The sequence below is a fragment of the Petromyzon marinus genome, chromosome 16 (assembly GCF_048934315.1).
Source record: "Petromyzon marinus isolate PM22_M1 ecotype Great Lakes invasive population chromosome 16, UKy_Petmar_22M1.pri1.0, whole genome shotgun sequence".
Lineage (NCBI taxonomy): Eukaryota > Metazoa > Chordata > Hyperoartia > Petromyzontiformes > Petromyzontidae > Petromyzon > Petromyzon marinus.
In genome coordinates, this window is record NC_133682.1 from 6,254,912 (window position 1) to 6,276,836 (window position 21,925).

Sequence of the window (21,925 nt, forward strand, 5' to 3'; positions counted from 1 at the left end):
AAAAAGTGCTCCGCTCTTCTTATTTGCTGCTCTACAAGGGCACTCGTATCTTTAATCACACGGTGTGGGTCTGCCATGAAATGGAAACATCTGCATTTGGGTGTCGCGGTCATTGCCCCGTTTCCAATGCAGTTGTTTTCTTTACCACGATAAGATAATTGTCCACAACCTATTTACTTCCTGAAACTCTCTTGCATGTTTGTATATTCAATTTGTGGTCAGCGTCCTCCACATCTCCCGGCAGTGTCCTGGACCCTGTGCTCACACAACTGTTTGACACTTGTATTAGAGCGACTTCTCCGCTCATGTCCACACACTCCATTCCGGCACAACACCGCTCGACTGTTATCCCTGGATTCCAATCACGCGGTTGCTGGCTTAGGGAGGGTCGGCACTGCTCGGATACATCTCAAGCCCCCGGCTGCCTTCACGCGTGCGCCAGTCGGCCCTGGCTTTGGTGTTGGCATGGAGTGCCGGTAAACGCACGCCACCGAAAGCTGTAGCTGGCTCCCACTTCTCCCCCCCCCCCCCCCCCTCCTCCCGCGCAACAGCTTAGCTCGTTCGTCACGTTATTTCTTTTACAAAAAAAACCAAACTAAAACTATTTCAACCAAGTAAGGGCCCCACTGAGCTGTATAGCTCTTTTTTACAGAAGCGACCTGGCTATTACAAATCATAGCTCAACGAAGTGGTTTATCACGTGGACATTTCTGGCAGCCAAATACTCCAAACACGTCATATTGATTCTTCATGTGGAGGGAAAAACCGGAGCAGCTGGAGAAAAATCCAACGCAACCAAAGGGTGAGAGACACGCAAACTCCGCATATCCAATAGGCGTCAGGGTCAGGATCGAACACACGACCTCCTGCATACCGGGCGAGGTAGTTAACCTCACACCACCACGGCGCCACTAATTATCAAAGACTGGCGAGCACACGTGCGGCACGCTGGCCCCGAGCCGTCACGCCTACGATGAGCAAATAAAAAAAAAACATTCTCATGGATCCGCTGCAGCCAAACGTGGTCACAGTTGAACTACCCTCCCTCGAGCAACCGGCCAAATCTGATGCATGAAGTATCCACACCTGGATCATCGCGGGGCTCTGTTGACTACATTGCTAATGGTTACTGGGAAGACGTTGGTCCCATTATGTCTACTCATTCCGAACTTGAGCATCTCATCACATCTTTCCACCTACCGCCTGTCACTCGCTTCCTTTAACTTTTTATCTCTCTCTTCTTTTTTCTACTGTCCCCCCCCCCTTTCCTTTTTCTTGCTCCTCTATCGATTCCTAAACCATAACTAGAGGCCCTCTATCATTACGCTTGTTTTATGCCAGTGGTCTGGACACCGTCTATCCCGATCCTTTGCTTTTCTATACTTGTTGTTGCTGTTGAAAATACAAACAACTAAAAAAACACAACAAAGATGGCCACGGTTTTACACGATGACCGGGCGGTTTTTTTTTTTCCCCTGTGGTGAACAGGCCATCCTGGGCATGGTTGAGGACATGGGTTTCATCAACAACTACAAGCTGGACCTGCGGACTCTGACCAGGTCTCTCTACGCAGTGCAGTACAAATGCCATTTGCAAGCACATTCGCGAACGCACGCTAATTTGACGGCGAAGGTGCTCTGGAGAACCCCTTGAGATGCTCGTGCGGGTACTCCCCCCTCTCCCTGTCGTCTTGTAAGAGTTGGGAGTACCCACACTTCACCCCACCACACCACCACATGGCACGTACCAATCACTATAAAAAACGATTTTACCAGGTAAGTACTCTTTGGTTATTTCGGTAAAGTCACGTAGGTGAAAAAATAATATAAATAAAAAATAAAATAAAAAATTAAAATAGATGTAAATAAATCACGACGTTTCGATTGCAACACAAACAATCGTCATCAGGTGTGACAACCACAGCAATAAATGTTTTTTACTGAAGTGGGAGAGATGCCGGGTAAGGTCCACTGAGCTATATAGCTGTTTTTCAGAAGCAACCTGGCCACAAATGATAGATGAACGAAGTGACTTATCATGTGGAAATTTAAGCAGCCAAATACTCGAAACGCATGATCATTCTAAATGTGGAGGAAAAAACTTGAGGACCCTGAGTAAAATCCACATTACCACGGGGACAGAGACATGCAAACTCCAAATAAGCAGGGGTCATGGTCGGGATTAAACCCACGACCTCCTCCATACGAGGCGAAGGAGTCAACATCTCAAATATAATGTACCCATTTGTACTGCTGGGTGGGTAGGCGGGGTTTAAGAAACTTGCCCATTGTCTCACAGCTGTGGTGCTTGGACATTGAACCGGTGACCTCTGGATTGCCAGTCCCGTGTGCTAAACATTACACCGTGGCAACATGATAATTAACCTTTGCGATTTACAGCAGGGGGTCAGATGGCTCAGAGGTCAGAGCACGGAGATGACACCATTGAGAATCCTGAATTTCAACCTGGGTTTCAGCTGTGCATCGTTAATAAGTGTTCTATGGTAGAGAAAGTTAATTGAGCCTCTTCACCAGTGATTTCACACATTTGACCATCACGTAACATCTTTTTTAACTAGATTTTGTAGAAATTACAGCTCTGAGATTTTTGGAATGGCACTTTGGCTGCCAAGTGATGATCCGCATAGCAGGGACATATCAGAGCATGTAGAGCTAATTTAATGGGATGCCAGAAGCCGTTCTGGAATATTACCTTCCTCGGTCTTTTCTCAAAACATCGAGTTATGTACCGCTTTGCCAGATTTCCAAATAGACGCACATTGTCTCATGACTTTACCCGGAGTACAACTGCAAAAAAGACCAGCAAATTTGTGGAGGAGTGGGGAATCTGAAATCATGCTAATATCTTTAATAGTTGAATGGGTTTTTTTATGGTGTGTAGTGTATGTGTACTTCAATCCAGCGGTGGACTGACCACAACTGACGGCGATGTAGTTAAACATAGTTATTGTACGTAGCCAACTTTTTATCACAATAAGGAATGTCTTATTATTCGTATGGAATACATGAAATGTGTTGACAAGTTACCGACAGAGTAATTTTTTGTAAACTCACGGCCTACAAAATCGTGTTTTCCTTTTTTAGTCGTGTTTTTCAGCGGTATTTATTTAACGGTGTTCGACCGCACAATGCATAATATATAAATATTTTCCGTACTCCGCGATGTTTCACATCACGTTGAGACAAGTGTGTGCGTGCATCGCCCCAGTGCGCTACGAGCTCGAACATAATGCCTCATGCCACATTTAACAAGGATGTGCAGGGCCATCTAAAAGGAGGGCCGCTTTGAAGAGTGCGTTTGGATTGGAGGGCTAAGTGGCACACTGCCACGTAATACATGGGTTCGAGAGATGGCACGACAGCTGCATTAAAAAAAAATTCAAAATCGACTTCAATGTAAAAAAAAAAGTGATATTTAAGTCATTCGCCGTCATGATTCACATCGCTTGGTGAGAACGGTTGTTTAAGGGCGCTTTATAAGTTAAAATTATTATATCTGAACAAGTCCCCTGGGTCCTGCCTCCACCTTCACTCGCCACCCCTGATGAGCAGCGTGGTGAAGTATGGTCAATAACACTGCATTGGTCGAGGCCTTCATTTCAGGAGTGAATCGGCTGTAAAAAAAAACTTTTAATCCATATGATAAGTGATTACTCAACTCAGAACCTGCCCAGGTGTGTGATTTATTTTTTCTTAAAACCAGTTAAGCAAGGTTTTATTAAACAAATAATAATATCATGTAAATGTTTAAAAAGGAAAAAAACCCAGTGTATTTGACGAGCAAAAACGCTCTGAATGTTTAAAAAGAAAAACATGCATCTTACCACCTACTCCCTCCATTGAGCCCTGTGGTGTCATGTGAAGTGAAATAGACTATGGCACGTGTCTGTTTTGTATATTTATAAATCACCACGCATTAAATATTCATCTTCTTCGCTTTCGCTGGGGTATTTGCTACGCGCAAACGGTGCCTTTGAAGTACTCCTGCAGTATTTACATTTTATTTAGTGTTCACATAATTGCATTCTTTGACACTCCACAGCTTCTTGCTTTTCCATATCTTGGCAGTGGCGAATGAAACAAAAACAGAGTGTAGTGTTTAATATGTAATTTTTGTTACATACAAAAAACAATAACACTGCTGTAAAAGGAAATACATTTCATAGTTGATGCTTCGGGTAATGGCCCTTCTCCATGCCCAATATGTCACCTGTTCTATATATATTGTGTTATGTGAAGCTTTAAGTGGTGCTGATGAGTGTGTTAAGTTTCGTGTTCATATATATTTTAAACATTTCGTCGATAATACTGCCGTAAAAGGAAAAACATGTTATAGTTGATACTTCGAGCAATGGCTCTTTTTCATGCCCGAAATGTCACCTGTTGTATAATTTTTCCTCTTAAGAACGCAGCATCATTGACACATTTGTTGTGCAACACTGCGAATGCAGTAGGACCAAATAATTAGTAGTACTTGTATATTTAACGTGATTTAGTTTACGCCAAATCTTAAAAAATAATAATCACTTGTACTTCCTTTCTTAACCCTCCACCCCCCCTCCCAACTTCCCTCTGGGATTTCACGCCCCCGACCTTTGCAGATGGTGCCTGATGGTCCGCAAGGGATACCGCGATCCTCCCTATCACAACTGGATGCACGCCTACTCGGTCTCCCACTTCTGCTACCTTCTCTACAAAAACCTCGATCTGGGAAAATACCTTCAGTCAGTACCATTGTTACCATCACCGCCACGACCGCAACCGCCATTCCCCCTAGAACCACAATGCCACCGCGATCGTGTCTGCGTTGACAAGTGTGTGCTTTGGCGTGCTGGTACACGCGTTGTAAAGTTTGTTTACAATCTGTTAGACCCTGCTGACGAGAAAACGTATGGTCTGTGTACAGAAAAGCCTGTCCCGAGTGTAATGTAGAGCCCTGCTGTCACCATTTTGTTTTTTTACGAAGCCAAGGGAAAGCCAATTCCTTCCCTCGTTATGGCTTTAGAACCTGAGTACAGCGAGCGGTGTTGTGAAGTCACGGGGTGAGGGGAGAGGCGGGATCGGATGGAGATGGAGGGAACTTGAGCCGTGGGCCTGCCCTTGGCTTGAGAGAAAACAAAAAGCAGAGAAGCGGGAACGTGATAGAGAGGAAAGTCTGAATGATGAGACGCGACGTTTTAAGTTTAAAACATATGATTAGTATTTTATCGTTTAGCGTTCTATGTGAGTCTAATCATATAAGTGCACAAGTATTTGGCAGCAATGACATTTTTACAGTTTGCTGTTACACTGACTTCCCCCCCCCCCCCATTTAAAGGATTTTGTTTGGCTCTTCTTTTACTTTTAGGGACATGGAAATCTTTGCTCTGTTTGTTTCGTGTCTCTGCCATGACCTGGACCATCGCGGAACAAACAATTCCTTCCAAGTGGACTCGGTAAGAACAGCCGTGGGCATTATTTGGTCATGTTTTTCCAAAGGAAACACGCCGTGTGACTGTACGACTACGACTTCTGACATTTTCTGTTCTTGTTGTAGCGAAGTAATTGCCTCTGAGCTGCACCGCTGATGTTTAAATCTGTAGGCGCAGTCTTTTGGGTAAGAAATGCAACTCGCAGGAGACGGCCAGGTGACTCGGGTGGCCGGAGCGCTGAGCCAGCAACAGCCGCGTTGAATCCTGGGTTCGAACCCAGGTTCCGGACCAGTCGTGTCCAAACTGGGTTTTCGAGCCTTGCTTTTTCATGAAGCCTATATCTAGTCTAGAAGTGATCATTGTGAGTGTGAATGTTTTTTTTTTCTTTTTGCACAATCAACGGCAATGTTTTAACCGCTTCGATCCGCTGCTCGATGAACGTCTCCGCATGTTTGTCACCATCTCTCACGGTGCCGCGATGCCACGATCCATCTCGCGCCCGCGCACGAGCTCATCTCGTCGCTCCATCTCCGCGGTTGCCGGCAAGCCGGCGTCGTTCTTCTCCCTTTGGTTGCCGTGCTGTCGCGGGCCTTGCCCATTGGCCATCATCTCTTCGAGCAGTGTGTCCTGGCGAAAGCCCACTTAGCTTCCTGAAGTCAATGCGATGTCTCTTGATTTTCATTTGTTCCCTGACCCGTGTGCTCTTCCTTGAATCTCTCGGTGTAATCTGGAGCGCGCATATCTCGATGCTTCTCTGAGCACATTCCCACTTTTGTTCCGTTTTCTTTGTCGGTGTCGACGTTTTTCTTATCCAAAGGTCATTGAAAACTTTCCTCTTTGAGCACATTGGTATGTTTATTTTGTCATGATCAAAGCTCTCAGACTTCTGCTCTTGCTCACCTCAATTTTTCATAATTTTGGTCCCTACCTGCCTTCAACGCACATGGCTGTGTAAATCAATTTCAACCTCTGTTTAGCACGGTTGGCTATGTATGGTGTGAAAGAAGTTCAACTTGCATGCAACACAATAATAATTGTATACCGGGGATGCTGCTGCCGTGGTTGAATGTTTGGCACGCCGGACTTGCAGTTCAGATGTTGCCGATTCAATCTCCCGGCGTAGCAGTTGCTAGAAGGTTCTTAAATCCCCCCCCCTCCCCCCCAGCGCCTCTGGCCACTCAGCAGTATGCATGGTAGTTATTCGATCGGCAGGTATTGTGTGGTGAGGTGAAGTGTGGATACCCCCACCTCTTCCAATATGTGTGGCCAGTGTGGAAGAGTAGGCCAATATACCCTCTAGTAGGGGATCTGTACAGCCATGGCCCACTGCTACTGGCCTAGCTACTGCTATTTTTCTTTTTACCAGGTAAGGCCCACTGAGCTACGTAGCTCTTTTTTAGAAGTGACCTGTGGGGAAATGATAGCTCAACAAAGAGGCTTATGACGTGTAAATTTATAGCAGCCAAATACTCTAGACGCGTGATGTTGATTCTAAATGTGGAGGGGAAAACCGTAAGACCCGGACAAAAATCCACACGACCACAGAAAAAAATAATGAAAACTCCAAATATACAGGCGTCAGGGTCGGGATCGAACCCATCACTTTCAAGATATCAGGCGAGGAAGTTAATATCTCGCCATCGCCTTTTACCTTTTACCATCTTTTATGTACCCACGTGACATTTCTGAGAAAATGATCGCACATTTTACGAACATCATACACAACCACTAACGAAAGGGGGTTCAGAGTTATGATATGAAATCTTCCAAGGTCAGCAAAACAATTTGGGGCAATTTCATCTGGCCTTGTTTTTGTTTTATTACGCTTTGTTAAATCACGCTGCATGCTCCTGTCCTGCGCATGAGGTTCATTTATTGTCAATGCATGTTTACAAGGACATTCATTACAGGCAATTAATTGCCTTCATCTTGAACGTGGCGCTGCTCTAAAGTGTGCTGCCTCATATTTCCCTTGCGTGGCAGAAGCGCCTGCGTGTTATTTTCTGGTGTCACTTTTGAGGATAAAGTCCAGTCCAGTGTTACATTTTTTTTAAAATAAATTGTGTTTGAGGTATTCTTAGCTCTTTCGGTAAAGTCACGTTGATGGGAAACAATAAAATATATAAAAATATATTGTTGTTATATATATTTTATTGTTTCCCTTCAACGTGACTTTACCGAAAGAGCTAAGAATATGAATTACTGCAGTCACGAAAGCTTTGAATCAAAATTTGTGTTTGAGGTAGTTTATTATTATCATTATTATCATGAGCACTGCCTTAAATTCTTGCCTTGTCTTGGGTTTTGTTCCTTGCAGAAATCAGTCCTTGCTGCTTTGTACAGCTCCGAAGGCTCCGTGATGGAGGTACGGAGCAATTTTGTGTCGCGAAAATATTATTTCCTCACGCGTCGCAATGGTGCTGGGTTTTATTACCCTGACGGTGATGCGTCTGACACACCTCTTTGTCCTATTGCGTGCAATTTATCGCAGAGGCATCATTTCGCTCAGGCTATCGCCATTATCAACTCGGCTGGATGCAATATACTTGAGAATCTTTCCAGAAAGGTGAGAATTATTACGCTGCACTTTACCGTTTCCCCCAGCTGCACGCCTATCACTCGGCTACGCTTTTGATGCCCCGACACAAACACACACACACACTTTCACAGGGACACGGCGACAATCAGCATGCGCATAAGACACCCAAACATCGGGGCTGTTAGTCAATAAGCCAGCGGTCTGTGCAATCCATTGTTGCCAAGCGTACAACTCGCACCTGCACGGCTCTTTTGATAAAATGTCACGGGCACGAGCAAGTACAAGAATCGTTGTGTTTTGTGTGCGCAAGTGTGTGCGTTAGTGTGTCTTTGTTTTTTTGTTGGTGGAGCGGTGGTGTAGCGGTTAGCGCTATGCTGCGCTACGAACCCGGTGACCCGAGTTCGATTCCCGCTCACGGCCTACACCAGTGACGATTACCTGAACCGGTCGCGGGCCTCCCCTAGGTCGACTCGGCCTCAAATGAGTACCTGGTGCGGTGTGTAAATATCGTCACTTGGAAGACAAATGCGGTCGGGCGTGGTGCTGGCACCCACCCCCTCGTGTGCCACAGTGCCGGCCTTCATAGGTGCTCGCTAACAGCACTTGCCCCAACAGCCTGTGAAGGCTATACGGGGGGGATCTTTGTCTTTTGTACGTTCGCAATTTTTGGGCGGAGCAGTTGTGCATTAGTTTGGCGTATTGCGAACCTGGGTTAGATTTCGGGCCACGGCCAACATCAGCGGTGAATATCTGAACCTGATTGACTTAAATCTTAAAGACAAAAATTGCACCTGGCGCAGTGTGGGAAAAAAAAAATCGTCACTGGGTTAACGAAGGTGGCGGCAGGGCACGCACGACACTGGCCACACCATGAATGATACGTTCTCATTTATCATTGAAACCGCACCTCCTGCGAAATACATCTCGAGCGATTACTACTCAATGTGGCGCGGCGACCTTAATAGGCGCTCGCAAATCAGCCTTTGCCCCGACAGTCTCTGCAGGCTATTCGGGCGATATTTGTCTTTTTTGTGTGCGGGGAAAGGCGTTTGTAGTGATTAGCGCACGGTGTTATGAACACAGCAACTCATGGCTAACGTCAGCCCGTAATTTTTGTTGAATGTTTCTTTAATTAATTAATTGCTTGCTTGCTTTATGCACACAACGTTGCAGCGGAGGCCGGAAACGATTTCGCCATATTTTTTCCAGTGCGGTCGTAGAAAGTGCGCCCAGGCTGCAGTAAAAGCATCGCTTCACGGAATGATGACCCGTCCAGTGGCGAGGCTTTGCGGAAGCCGCGCACGCTCACTCGGCGACGGCCTCACGGCCGACGCGCGGACTCTGGGGTTTGGCAGTGCGCCCTCCCGCGAGCTTTAATTCTCGCGCCCGGCGCTCGGCCTAATGCAGTCGGACAATTTTTTTTTTGTTTAAATGCCTCGCTCCGCCCAAATCGTCGGCTAGAATCAACAGCAATGATTATTTCTTCACGTTTTGCACACTTCCCCCCCACCACCACCACCCCCCGTCCTCACATCCCTCAGAGTGCTCTCGTTACTAAAGCTGCTTCTAGAAGTTAATGTCACGACACGCTAACGATGAGGAGACGTTTCGCAGCAGCCCTCTTTATGAACGCGTCTGTGGAAAATGTTGCTTGCACGTGTCACTTGAACGTTGCGAATTAAAGCTTCGGTGATGGTACGGGTGGGGGGGGGAGAATATGGCCTGGTGGCTCAGAAGTCAGAGGGCTGAGCTGGCACCGCTGAGATTATGGATTCATATCCAGGCAACCACCTGTGACTAAACCAGGTTCTTAAATGCATTGAGGTGATGGGCCCCAGCCTGATCACCAATAACAATGTGCACACACACACACACAACAACAAAAAAAATTTCACTTTAAATATGGTTCTGCACTAAGGTTGGATAGATTCCAGTTCTGAGCCGTAATTTTACATTTTTCAATGTTCTACGATGATCATTGCTCTCTGCAGCAAGGCTACAGTGCCACTCTCTAACGTGTAGACCAGAAGTCACTTAACAGGGTTTCAGAAGTAGTTCCATAATACATCGGGTTCTGTGTTCAGTTTCTCTAACGGAGAGCATTGTGCTGTTCTGAGCGACATGATAATGGATTCTTCCTCTCATCATGACGTGATATTGCAGCACAATAATCATAAAATTAGAAAAAAGACAAAAATTACAGAATTGTCTGAAATATAAATGTATCCTGTTGTTGATTCACGAAAAAAGATAGTTAAACGATTGTAAACTTAGAAAAAAATGTATGTAGGTGGAATATTAGATTTGGGGCAACAATTATTCTCACTTTAAAAATAGTACTTTCCCAAAGGATGGTATTATTGAATAATAAATTAATTACTTAGATCTCAGTGTGGATTTTTCAGCATACCTTGTGGCAGTTCACTACATGACATGTTATCTGTCCATGATATTTATATTTATACATAGGGTGGCCCAAAAGTCAGAACACATCGAGTTATTTAATTTATTTTAACACTGGCATTAAAACATCGATTATTCTTTAAGTAAATCTTTCATGTATCATTATTAATAAAGATTGTTCTTCTTCCTGTGGAGTAACCACAAAATCCGTGATTTACAAAACTCCACCTAGAACCCTGAATGAATTGAGACAAAAATTAATTGATGAATAAAAAACAAGTCCTAAATTCATTTAAAACAATAACTCATGCGTGCATTAATGTTAATATGAGTCTGTTTGAACATTTGTTCAAACAAATATAACCCTATGTGTCGTGACTTTTGGATCACCCTCATATATGTGTAGTATCTACCGGCACAGCTCTAGAAATATAATGCTGGATATGCCATATTGATTCATAGCTTCTCCTCTCTGCCAATGCGAATAGGACGTGATCAACTGTGTGCCTGTGCACCCGTTAGCACCTTCCGCAATCATTGGCCCAATCTTAGATGAAATCCACACTGATAGGCCCGTGACCACCGTGTCTCATCTGGGATAACTTTTCAAGTCAAAAGGTCAGTCACCAAGGTCCACGCTTTTAAATCTTGTCAATTCCTACACGATCTGCTCTTTGAAATTATTGGCTGATGCTGGAGAATGTTTTTTTTTTTAATCAGAAATAATCATTTGGCCGTTTTGTACGTGTTCTGGAAATGCGTTTGAGATTAAAAGATCAGAGATCAAGTGAAATGCTCTCGGTGAAAAAAAAAGGTTCGAGTGATATTCACAGATATAACCTCTCACGATCCGGCATAATAAACAGACTAGTTGGATAGATTTATATAATAAACAGACTAGTTGGATATATTTATATATTGCTACGTTCCATTATTGTGTTTTCTATTGATGTATGATCCACTTAAGTTCAAGTTATTAAAATATACAACCTGAAAGTTTTGATTGCAGCCAAGGCAATAAGCTCACACTTTTTTTTTATGGAAGAGTGTGGAGTGTATTTATTACCTGATTAAAATTCATTCTTGTAAACTCAAGTGATATACGTTTGTTATCGTTTTTAAAAGCAATGGAGCAATGTAATATGTGTAATGGCAATACTTTATTCAGAATGTATTGCAATGTGACCTTTTGAGAAAGTTTTCCGCTGACTTCTGTGGGTTTGTTTTTGTATTCCCTTTCATATTTTAACCTATTTTGCGTACACGTAAAAACGCCCTTAAAAATTGCTCAATTTTCCAACAATTTAAAAAAATGTTTCACCCGGTTGGGCAAAACGTCCTTCCAAATGCATGCCACTCGGTATTCACATCGCCCTATGGCCTCTGCACCTTTAACCTTTGACCCTAAAACACAGGAGTACCAGAGGATGCTGGACCTTATGAGGGACATAATCTTGGCTACAGACCTCGCTCACCACCTCCGCATCTTCAAGGACCTGAGGAAAATAGCCGATGGTATCGTGACGGGAAGAGCGATGCACCTTTTTTTTTGTTTTGCAGATGTTCCATATAGAACATCGAGATACTTGGATTCCAAGTACAATTCAGCAGTTTGCCACAGATATACTAATCTGGCATTGCCATCCAGCAGTATCTTCATATGCAACCGTAATTAGATGCTGTAGAACTACCAAAGACGATTAATTTCATAGCATTGAATTTGTATGGGTGTTTTTTAGCATTATGAAGTCTATTTAAATTTGGATTGAACAAATAATTGTAACGATTTTAATGGTAAGAACCAGCAACTGATAAGCATTTTTGGAGTATGGTCAAAAAATCCCCAAAGTCAACAGCACATTGAGGCCTTCATCGAGCAGTGAGTTGACAGGGGGCTGTAAATTATTTTATTGTTTGTCGACAATAATAAACTGGTCCAGTAATTCACCAGAAACGTTTCACTGAGTGCTCAATGCTCTTTACTTATGAGAGTCCTGCATTCGGATGTTTGGCCAATCCCATGCATGATCATTTCGCATTAAACTTTAACCGTAAGTGCACATTCAGTGGGGTCATGGGTAATTGATGTTTGTTTTTGTTTTACAAGCTGTTACGCAATACCAGCATGAAGGATATTCAAACGTCAACAACCTGGTGCCACACATGTGACTGCGGGCTCATGTGGCAGCCATGTCTTACAATTCTCACGTGGCAACTTCTGCCGAGTTGTAACTCAGAGACACAGTGGATTGCTGATTGTTTTAGGCACAACCCCAGCGAAGGGCCTATATATCTCCAGGGACCCACAAAACTCTGACGTGACCCATATACCGGGGCCCACTGAGCCTTTAGCCAGTGCAGACAGTTGGCCACAGATCCTCCGGGCACATAGATTTTGGGCCTCAAAATATCGTCGTGTATTATAGCAAACGTGCGTCGATATAATAGTTTAGTGTGTTCGGTATTCGCGCCATTCCTGTATCGCAAATCTATCACAAAAGTTGCTTTGTTTTAACATTCAGTCTGCAGTAGTTTCACAATCGATTGCTTTATTTAATCCCAACGGGGAGTACTTTTTGCGAGGTTTACTTCGAATTTTGATGCGTAGCCGATGAACAGATAATCATGCTCACAACTATGCACAGCATGTAGACTTTGTTTAACATGCACGTTCCTCTACAACGCATTCACGTCGATGTTTTCTGTGTCCACAGCCGGGTACAATCCGGACAACGGTCACCAGCACAGCTTGCTGCTCTGCCTGCTCATGACCTCGTGTGACCTTTCCGACCAAACCAAAGGCTGGAAGACCACGAGGAAAATCGCTGTGAGGCCTCCCCGCTAATGAACACGTCAACGACGCACACCTGCACAATTCACGTGAACTTTTCGATAGCCACCGTGCGCCGTTCACTCACTCGTGATGATGTCGTGTGTGTGTGTGTCTTTTTTGTCTTTTTTTTAGGAGTTGATTTACAAGGAGTTTTTCTCACAAGGAGATCTGGTGGGTTACACGACGCATCGATCACGTTCCCTTTGCGAGTGAATCAATTGCATAATGTGGACGTCGGGTCGAATTGATTGACCGTTTGTCTGGTGCCCCCCCCCCCCCGCCCCCCGCGGCAGGAGAAAGCCATGGGCAATCGGCCGAGCGAGATGATGGACAGGGAGAAGGCCTACATCCCTGAGCTACAGATCAGCTTCATGGAGCACATCGCCATGCCTCTCTTTAAGTACGTATTGTCATCCATAATAGATGGGGGTTTTTTTTAGATAGATGGTGAAAAAATATAAATGTGTCGTTAAACCCTCCACCACCCGACACAGCCAATTAGTAAGGTTTGTCACGTAAACAGAACATGCCAATTCGTTACTGGTAGAGCAGCACCGGTGTGTTGGAGAGCAAAGCAACAACATTTGCCATCTGAGTGCGTATTATCAGCCAACTGGCTCGGAGTTCCTCGGAGAGTCGGGGGAGGTTGAGGCTCCTCCTGCCTTGTCAAGCACTCGGCCGGCAACCGCTGAGATCCTTGGATATGGATCCGGTTTTCAAGCGTGGCGTGGTCTCCTCTAGTCTGGCGACTGACAGGGTAAGACCTCTAAGGCCTGGTTGTGTGGATGCTGTTAGGAGCTTCGCGTGCTTTACCGTGCAGAAGCCGTCAGGTCTGGCAGAGGATATGTATGAATGTTCAACTTCTTTCTTACAGTACGTAGCCAACCGTGGTCATCGGAGGTGCGGGATAGAAGGCGTTGGCGGGATGTGGAGCTATCAACTGCTTTGGCCATGATGACGTCTTGATCGTGCAAGTTGATGGTCTCAGACCGATTACCAATCACTGCACACAATTTGTACGAATAATTAATTGGGTTTCGTCTATTATTTAACTTTGGGCAGCTCTGAGGGCACATTGGGAAGATCAGCTGAGTAGCGGACTACCCGTCTGCCTGTGCGGATGGGTAGGAACAATGGCGAGTCCAGGACCAAGCCCTACATGCATTATTGTTGTTGTTCTTTGAAAATGCGAGCTCAGTGCGCCAAGGTAGATGTGGACAAAGTGCGGAATGTTCAGGAATCCTGTGTCAACCGGATTGACATGCATGTCTAGGAAAATGGTGCGCTCACTGATCAGGCATCTGCTCCGATTTACTCCAAACGCGTAATTGTTCCTGCCTGTTTCCCACACCCAGTGCACGGCAGAGCATTCTAAGAAGAAGGGAATATGGTGTCACGCGTGGGTCTCTATAAATAAACATCGCCTGTGCCTATGCTTGTTGTGCGGGGTTGATGGAGGAAAACGACTGTGATTCGACTGTTGTCCAGGTGCCAACGGGACAATCAGATTACAATTGGTGTAAATAACGTAGAGCAGTAAAACAAAAAGAGCAGGGATAACTGAAAAAAAAACGCTCCACAGAATGTCATTGTAATTTCATAGACGTATCATAGTCTTCATCATCGGCCATGATCTGCATGAAAGCCTCCCCAAGGAATGCAACATTTCACCGGCTGGATGCAGGTAAAAGATAAGTGGACTGATACAAAGCACGTTTGAAATGTTTTGATGCTCAAGTTTGAATGAGAGACCAACGAAAATCGTACAGTGCTGTTGGTACGGTGGAGAATCCACACCATCTTCTGGGAGTGGTTCAGAACTACAGCTTGTAAGGGCAGATGAAAGGGACTGGACAGCAAGGGTGATGGGAGAGCGTGTAGAGTATTGGAGAGCAAGGGTGATGGAAGAGTGTGTGGAGTACTGTAGAGCAATGGTTATGGGAGAGCGCGTGGAGGACAGGAGAGCAAGGGTGATGGGACAAATTGTGGGGTTACCGTGTGGAGATTTCAATTTCGTCGTTATTTCCCAACGATGTAAACGAAAAAATGACTCCACATGGTAAGTAGTGTGAGTCGGAGAAAATTAGTTAAATACCAAATGACCAATTTTTTTTTTAAGTTATCCGTGGAAAATAACTGTATTTGATAACGCGGGTTCCTTGCGTGGGAAAGCTGATGTGCCCAGGGCAAATTGGCGAAACGTGATGTGTGTTGTTTACCGCGTTCTTGACAGATGCCATTTTTTTTAAGCTTTCACGCTCCCTCTGGGTCTCGGCGTCACACAATTAACGTGCCATGGGAAACGCCATGACAATAGCCCCGCTTGATTAATGAAACCACTTTTCGGCAATTTTATCGATCCCATTCTATTGTTCTCAAGTTGCAAGTGCCATGCGTGCGTACGACGCTCACACAAACCTCTCAATGCACCGCGGCTCGCTTGCTCAAATTTTTTTTATATTTCACCAAGCGCACCATCCATCATGCCCCCAACCCCAGCAGTGGTAACTATTACCACGCCCCCGGGGGGGGGGGGGTCCCTCCATGTGTCACTTCACTTGGCAGCCTGAACTCTGAAATCGTAGCCGCACCAGGACCCCGGGGTGTTTGATCGCAGAAGCAGCCCAAAGGTCGATTTCCCTGGGGCACGTCCGGCACACACTTGCAACGCGAACTCGTCGCCATTTAGAACTGATTTTTTTGTGTGTGTTTAGTTTGTTGTCCTTCCCCTGCACTTAAGATTTGGTACGGTTGGCTACGTACGGCGCGAAAGAAGTTCAACACACAGTACAAAGATCCCCCCCCCCCCCCGTACAGCCTCAACAGACTGTTGGGGCAAGTGCTGTTAGCGAGCACCCTGTGGATGTTGGAACGGCACACGAGAGGGGGGTGCGGTGGGCCAGCACGACGCCCGGCCGCCTTTGTCTCCCCGAGCGTCGACGTTTCCGCAGACGTTGAAAGAGGAGCCGACCGCGAGGGTGTGGCGTGTGTGGTGTGTGTCGCGGTTTTGCAGGCTGCTCAAGGACATGCTGCCGGGCGCCGCCGAGCTGTACGAGCGCGTGGCCGCCAACAAGGAGCACTGGATGCGCGTGTCGCACAAGTTCACGATCCGCGGGCTGCCCAGCGACAACTCGCTGGACTTCCTCGACGAGGACCTCGAGGGCATCTTCGACAGCGGCGCCGAGGACGCCGGCGAGCAGGCGTCGAGCAGCCCCGTGCCAAAGCGGAGCCACAACGGCGTGGCGGCGGCGGCGGCGACTGCGACGGAGGAGGAGGAGGAGGAGGAGCGGGGGGATGAGGAGGCGGTGCGCGGGCCTCGGGGCGGACCGCCGGGCAGCGTCAACGGCACGAGGGCCGGGGCCAGGGTCGAGGTGCCCCCCCATCACCACCACCAGACGGGCAGAGAAAGTTGAACGGGGCAGCGTCGTAGAGCGGTGAAGACAGAAGAAGAAGAAAAATGAAGAAAGTGTTACAACAGCAGCAACAGCAAAAGAGAGACATTGTTCCGTGCGGGTGTTTTTTTTTTTAACATGTAAAAATATAAGGAAATATCAAAAAGGACAAATTACAAAGATATAATATATTACGATATTAATTCACAAAAAAATATAGCCCGGTTTCTCCACCCCCCCCCCCCCCCCCCACCACATTTCGTTCTCACTGCTGGAAAGGTGAAACGTCTTTCATGCTTGTTGTCATCGTTGTTTGGTCACGGTCGTGAATATCCCAGTGCTTTTCTTGCCATGCCTTTATATAGATTTTATCGAGTGTGTGTGTGGGGGGGGAGGGGTTTAAAACACGTTTGAAAAGGACACATTTTGTGAACGATGCACATATTTTTATTTATTTTCTAAATTGCACACACGTCGCTACTCAAAGCAAAATGTTGCGAGCTGGAATTTGGGATTTGTCTTTTGTGCTGATATGATGCTTACATGTATCCGTGTACGTGTCTTTGAACATTTTTAAACAAAGATTTTTGGGAAAACAATTCTCATTTAAAATATAAAAAATATATATAAAAAAACACGAAAAACACTACCTATGCAATGTGATAATTTGTCAATTGAGTGGCACCTAGGGACGACATCCCATAACACAGTAGGCATCCCCCGAAACACGTCATGGAATTAGTGAAGGTGTTAATGAGATTGAATCACAATCAGAAGAATATGCGTGTAAATACGTGTGTGTGTGGGTGGGTGCGGCGTGTATTTGTGTAAATTATTGTGACAGGTCCGACCAATATTACATCTCCCCCGTATACCGGTTTCCCTCGCTTTATGCGGTAGTCGTAGATGCGTTCCAACAAAAGGACCGCACAAAGCGAGACCCCACAAGGAGACGGCTCTGCCGAGTAGCGCGCACAGTACACACACACACATTACACACACACACAGTACACGCACAACGTTGTCCCACATCCGCACCGCATAGCGAATTTTGGGTATAAATGGGTTCGCCGCATATCCAGCGCGAAATCGCACAAACCGAACCCGCATAGAGGGGGAGGGTGAACATGTACTACTTTAAAGACTGTGGGAAGCTGCGGCAACGTGATTCGTGCTACAAACGAGCCGCGTTCATCGACTCTTAGCCATGGCTTACATCGGTGGCGAGTGGTGTCTCAACCAATCCATGGGCTCGGGCCTTAAGTGCGCATCTTGTACCACGCGTGAACATCAACACTGGGGAGACAAGAGCAGCGGGCCATACTGCTGACCACACCACCCACATATGCACCATGCCGAATATAAGTACCTTGATAGGCACTTGCGAACAGCACTTGCCCCTACACTCTGTATGGCTATGCGGGTGATATTTGTATATACATTACATTTACTATACAAGAACAATGTGTATACTTAAAATTCAACTACGTAGATTGTAAAGCTATGGAGAAATTCTGAATCTGCAATTATTGACGTTAAATTACATATTGATAATTTAAAACGAAAAACCAGACTTTCCATTAAGGGTTGACTTTTCAGTTGTTAAATTATCTTTATATAGCATTGTTTTTGCTGAACGTTAATGTTTTAATTCTATCCGTTGAAGCCTGAAGTGGATTAACCTGGTCAGGAAGGGGGTCCTCTTCAAGGGAGTGGCCTTTGGTGAGGGAGTGATGTACTGGACATCTGTGAACAAACTGGTTTATAACCCATCGGATTCCTCCAGTTTGAATAAATATTCTGATTCTGAATTCTTCGGTGGGGGGGGGGGGGGCTTCAGTGAGTGAGGGGCTCCTTGCAGAGGGACGGGTCCTCGGATGATGGAGGGGTCTTTGGTGAGGGAGGTTTCCTCAGTGTTTCTGATCAACGTGTTCACCAAGTGCCACTGCAGGCATTTATCCACTGAAAAAATAAAAATACGAAATTGACTCGGATTGCGCTGCTTTAACATCACGTTTTTAAATTCTGAGTTTCAGAATCGTTGGGCATGATCTTGCGATTCTGGAACGCAGATGCGATCTTAAACGTGCTTATAGCTGTATATAAATATGGGCTAAATATTTTTAAAGTACATTTCACGTGGCCATGTGGAAGCTTTATTTCGCATTTTTTTCCCAAAACTCTAGTTCTGTGTAGATGACTGCTGCTTTACCTTTGATGTTTTCTTTACCTTCATGGACATTAAACTCTTGTTTATGGGATTTGATTTTTGCTTTCAGAATGTAAGAACTGGCACCGGTGTTTGGCGGCATGGGCATTAGCAATGCCAAGCGCGATGTGACATTTCTGCAGCAGCAATTGAAAAGGAAATGGGTTGGCGAAAAAAAATCTACCTTAACTTGAGACATTGACAAGCATCTGACAGTTATTGCATCCAGAGACTTTTGTACCATGCAGCGACATTTGTAGTTGTGCATGTTTCCTTTCTACCTTGAGCCCAAAGCTTTCCTCTTAATGTCCCTGTACGGAAGAAATATGCTCAGAGTAAGTATGTTGCAATTATGATTGATTGCCCGACGATCTGGTTTTAGTTTTAGAATACAAATTTGTAAAATGAATAATGACAACCCATACAAATGTACTGACGTGCTTTTGTGGAGAATTATGACGTAATGCATTCAATAAACAAACATCTGCTTGCCTCTCAACACAAAACAAATACCTTTTAGTCCATCAGACCATTGGATTTCTGAGCTAATGTTGTTCAGCATAATACATTTTAAAAGTCGAACTCTGCTGATGAGTAACCACAAGGTCAAAGCCAGTTAAAATTTGGCGTATTTTAAACAAATGCTGCTGGATAATATTGTATCGAAAAGGCCAGCAGGCTATCAATCGATGTTTATTTTGTCACGCAGTAAGTCCCGTTTAGCCATTTATCCCGTTAGTTTGCAAGGGAGATCCCCCGTTTATCACAACAATAACATAAACATCAACCCGATGTTAATGTGGCTACAAGGCTAATGCGACTAAAACGTATTTGTTTTAATTGTGCCAACATTGATCAGAGAGTCTGTTTTCACAATAAATATTGATGTTGGATATCCCTTCGTGACAGGTTGAAGAAGATGGCCTCTACCGACAAACCCGCAACGCAATTGCATACAATTCGGAAAACTCCACCGAAGAGCAACGACTTTTGCTGCTGACGTGACAACCGCGTGCCCTTGGCAAAAACACTAAACTAAAACTTTGAGATAAATGAATATTCATCACGTGGCCAGATTCGGCACAGCTTCCATATTTGCGCGTCTGAAATGGAGAGTGCGACGTGATGCCTCCTCCCCCAGTCTTGTTGTTTCTGCCTTCCTCACTGCACGAGCTGTGGCACTGCTGCACGTGATTAGAATGTTGGCGAATAATTCCCCCGGATAGATACATTTTTTTTGGCATCGTACGTTTAAAAAAAAAAGAATCTGCAATAATCCGCAGAGTTGCGTCGTCGCCCGAGTCAGCCCGTCGAGGTTTGATGGCAATGCGTGCGACAATAACAACAAAAAAAACCGGTGTTGAGATAGCAAAAAAAAAATCACGATAGGGAGTCCCAGCATGCTTTGCATGTCAAGGTGACATCTCGATGACAATGATGACGATGATGCCTTGACATGAAACGCAAGCGTGGGGTTCCTGCCTAAATACACACATGTGCATATATTATCACAAATTTTAGCTTGCACGCATATGTATATATATATTTCCCCCTCTGGCTGATGGTGTTTTCTCTGGCACACCGGGTAAGTCTTTAAATGTGCAGTCAACAGCAGCAACAGAGACGACGAAAGTGGAGCCAGAACGATGCCTTTTTTCTCTCTCGCCACTGTTCGTGCCATCGGGCGTGCATTGCAGTGTCGCGTTATGTAAGCCAGTCGATTGAGATCCATAACACGAGGAGTGAAACGAATTCTGCTCTTCATATTTAGTACGCGCTCTGTCGCTCTCTAAACAGAAGATGATACTTCATTATTTCACCATTGGCTGCGGTCGTGATATGTACAGAATATTTACATAGTGTACATAAAGCAAAGCAGATCTATACCTTCGGTTTGTAGGATTACACGCTTTTAATTGATAGTTTTCCTATTTTGGACTATTGTTTAAGAGTTAAAATTCCTACAGTGTTATGACACAACTTGCTGGGAGTATATATAATTTTTGGTGATTGGTATGCTTGTTCTTGATGCTTTGCGTTATATATTTTTTACTCGGTTTTAATTATTTGTCTATATGTACGGGGGGGGGGGGGGAACAAGCTACGTTTGCACCTGCTCGTTAAGTTATGGTGATGGATCTGTACATAACTAAATACTGTATTAAAGTGTGGGGCCTTACACCGGATTTTGTCTAAAATCCTTTTGCCTATTTTTCTCACTCTGCGTCGCTCTTCCTTTGCGCGCCGCAGCATTCCTTATGAATATCAGCGCTCGCTGCGTTCAATGTCCTTTTGGCAAACCTTTATCTATTCCACGGGTCGCATTTATTCTTTCTTCTTCTTCGCTGCCAGCGACACGATCGATCGTGATAATCTCCGCTCGGGCCTGGGGATCGCAGCTCTTGGCCTCGCAGCAGCGGCCCGGAGATTGGCATAAACATTTTTCTTTTTTAAGCCAGCGTTGATTTATGCCGCTTGTCGAACTGTCACCGGTGCGAGCTCTCTGTAGATTAAATTTAACGCCGATATTCTGGCAATTAGTAGGCGAAGGGCTTGAAAGTCATTGGGCTGATTGAGGCGGGTGTCCTCATGGCCGTATTGTCCACATTGACTTTGCTCCCACCCAGTAAATATATTTGACAGCAATGCACCTTTAGCTCACGTGCCGTGTTGTTTGGCTCCCGATTTATTGTTTTTAGCAAGGCTTAAGGTCAGCTGGGTCTGTCCGGGTCAGCGACTGGGAAAAAAATATTTCCACACCCAGCAAAGCTCATTCAGTCAACCTCTCGCTAAGGCTGTAAGCTTATGGGTTTCGCGCCTATTCCAGTCTACCAGTGGCTCGGAAAATATTCGGTGAAAAATTAAGCCCTGGTTTGTAGTCTCTAGCCAAACCTCGGCCCGTTGGCATAGTGACTCCGATGTTAAGTCGAAACTGAACATACATAAAAAAAAATTAAAGTTGCCAAAAGGAAGAGGAAACAGAAATACACTGCACAAGCAACAGAATGGCACCTCGGGGCATGATATCATAACAAAGTAGGTATCCCTCCAATCATGTATTGGCATTAATCAAGGTAAAGTCACGTAGGTAAAAAAATAAATAAATGAAAACTAAATT

The 21,925-nt window shown here is 45.1% G+C and overlaps 1 protein-coding gene across 1 annotated transcript in view; it reads left to right on the top strand.

Annotated features, from left to right (window-relative positions):
• The window catches only part of PDE2A (phosphodiesterase 2A), a 222,336-nt gene extending 201,343 nt beyond the window's left edge, over nt 1–20,993 (top strand). Inside the window, exons 22-31 of the mRNA XM_032955406.2 lie at nt 1,489–1,559; nt 4,622–4,744; nt 5,368–5,455; nt 7,749–7,796; nt 7,923–7,997; nt 11,789–11,888; nt 13,088–13,200; nt 13,339–13,377; nt 13,500–13,606; nt 16,220–20,993. Of these exons, the coding sequence (XP_032811297.2) occupies nt 1,489–1,559; nt 4,622–4,744; nt 5,368–5,455; nt 7,749–7,796; nt 7,923–7,997; nt 11,789–11,888; nt 13,088–13,200; nt 13,339–13,377; nt 13,500–13,606; nt 16,220–16,619 (1,164 nt within the window). The 3' untranslated portion in view covers nt 16,620–20,993. The remainder of the gene's footprint in view (nt 1–1,488; nt 1,560–4,621; nt 4,745–5,367; nt 5,456–7,748; nt 7,797–7,922; nt 7,998–11,788; nt 11,889–13,087; nt 13,201–13,338; nt 13,378–13,499; nt 13,607–16,219) is intronic.
• The last annotated feature ends 932 nt before the right edge of the window (nt 20,994–21,925 follow it).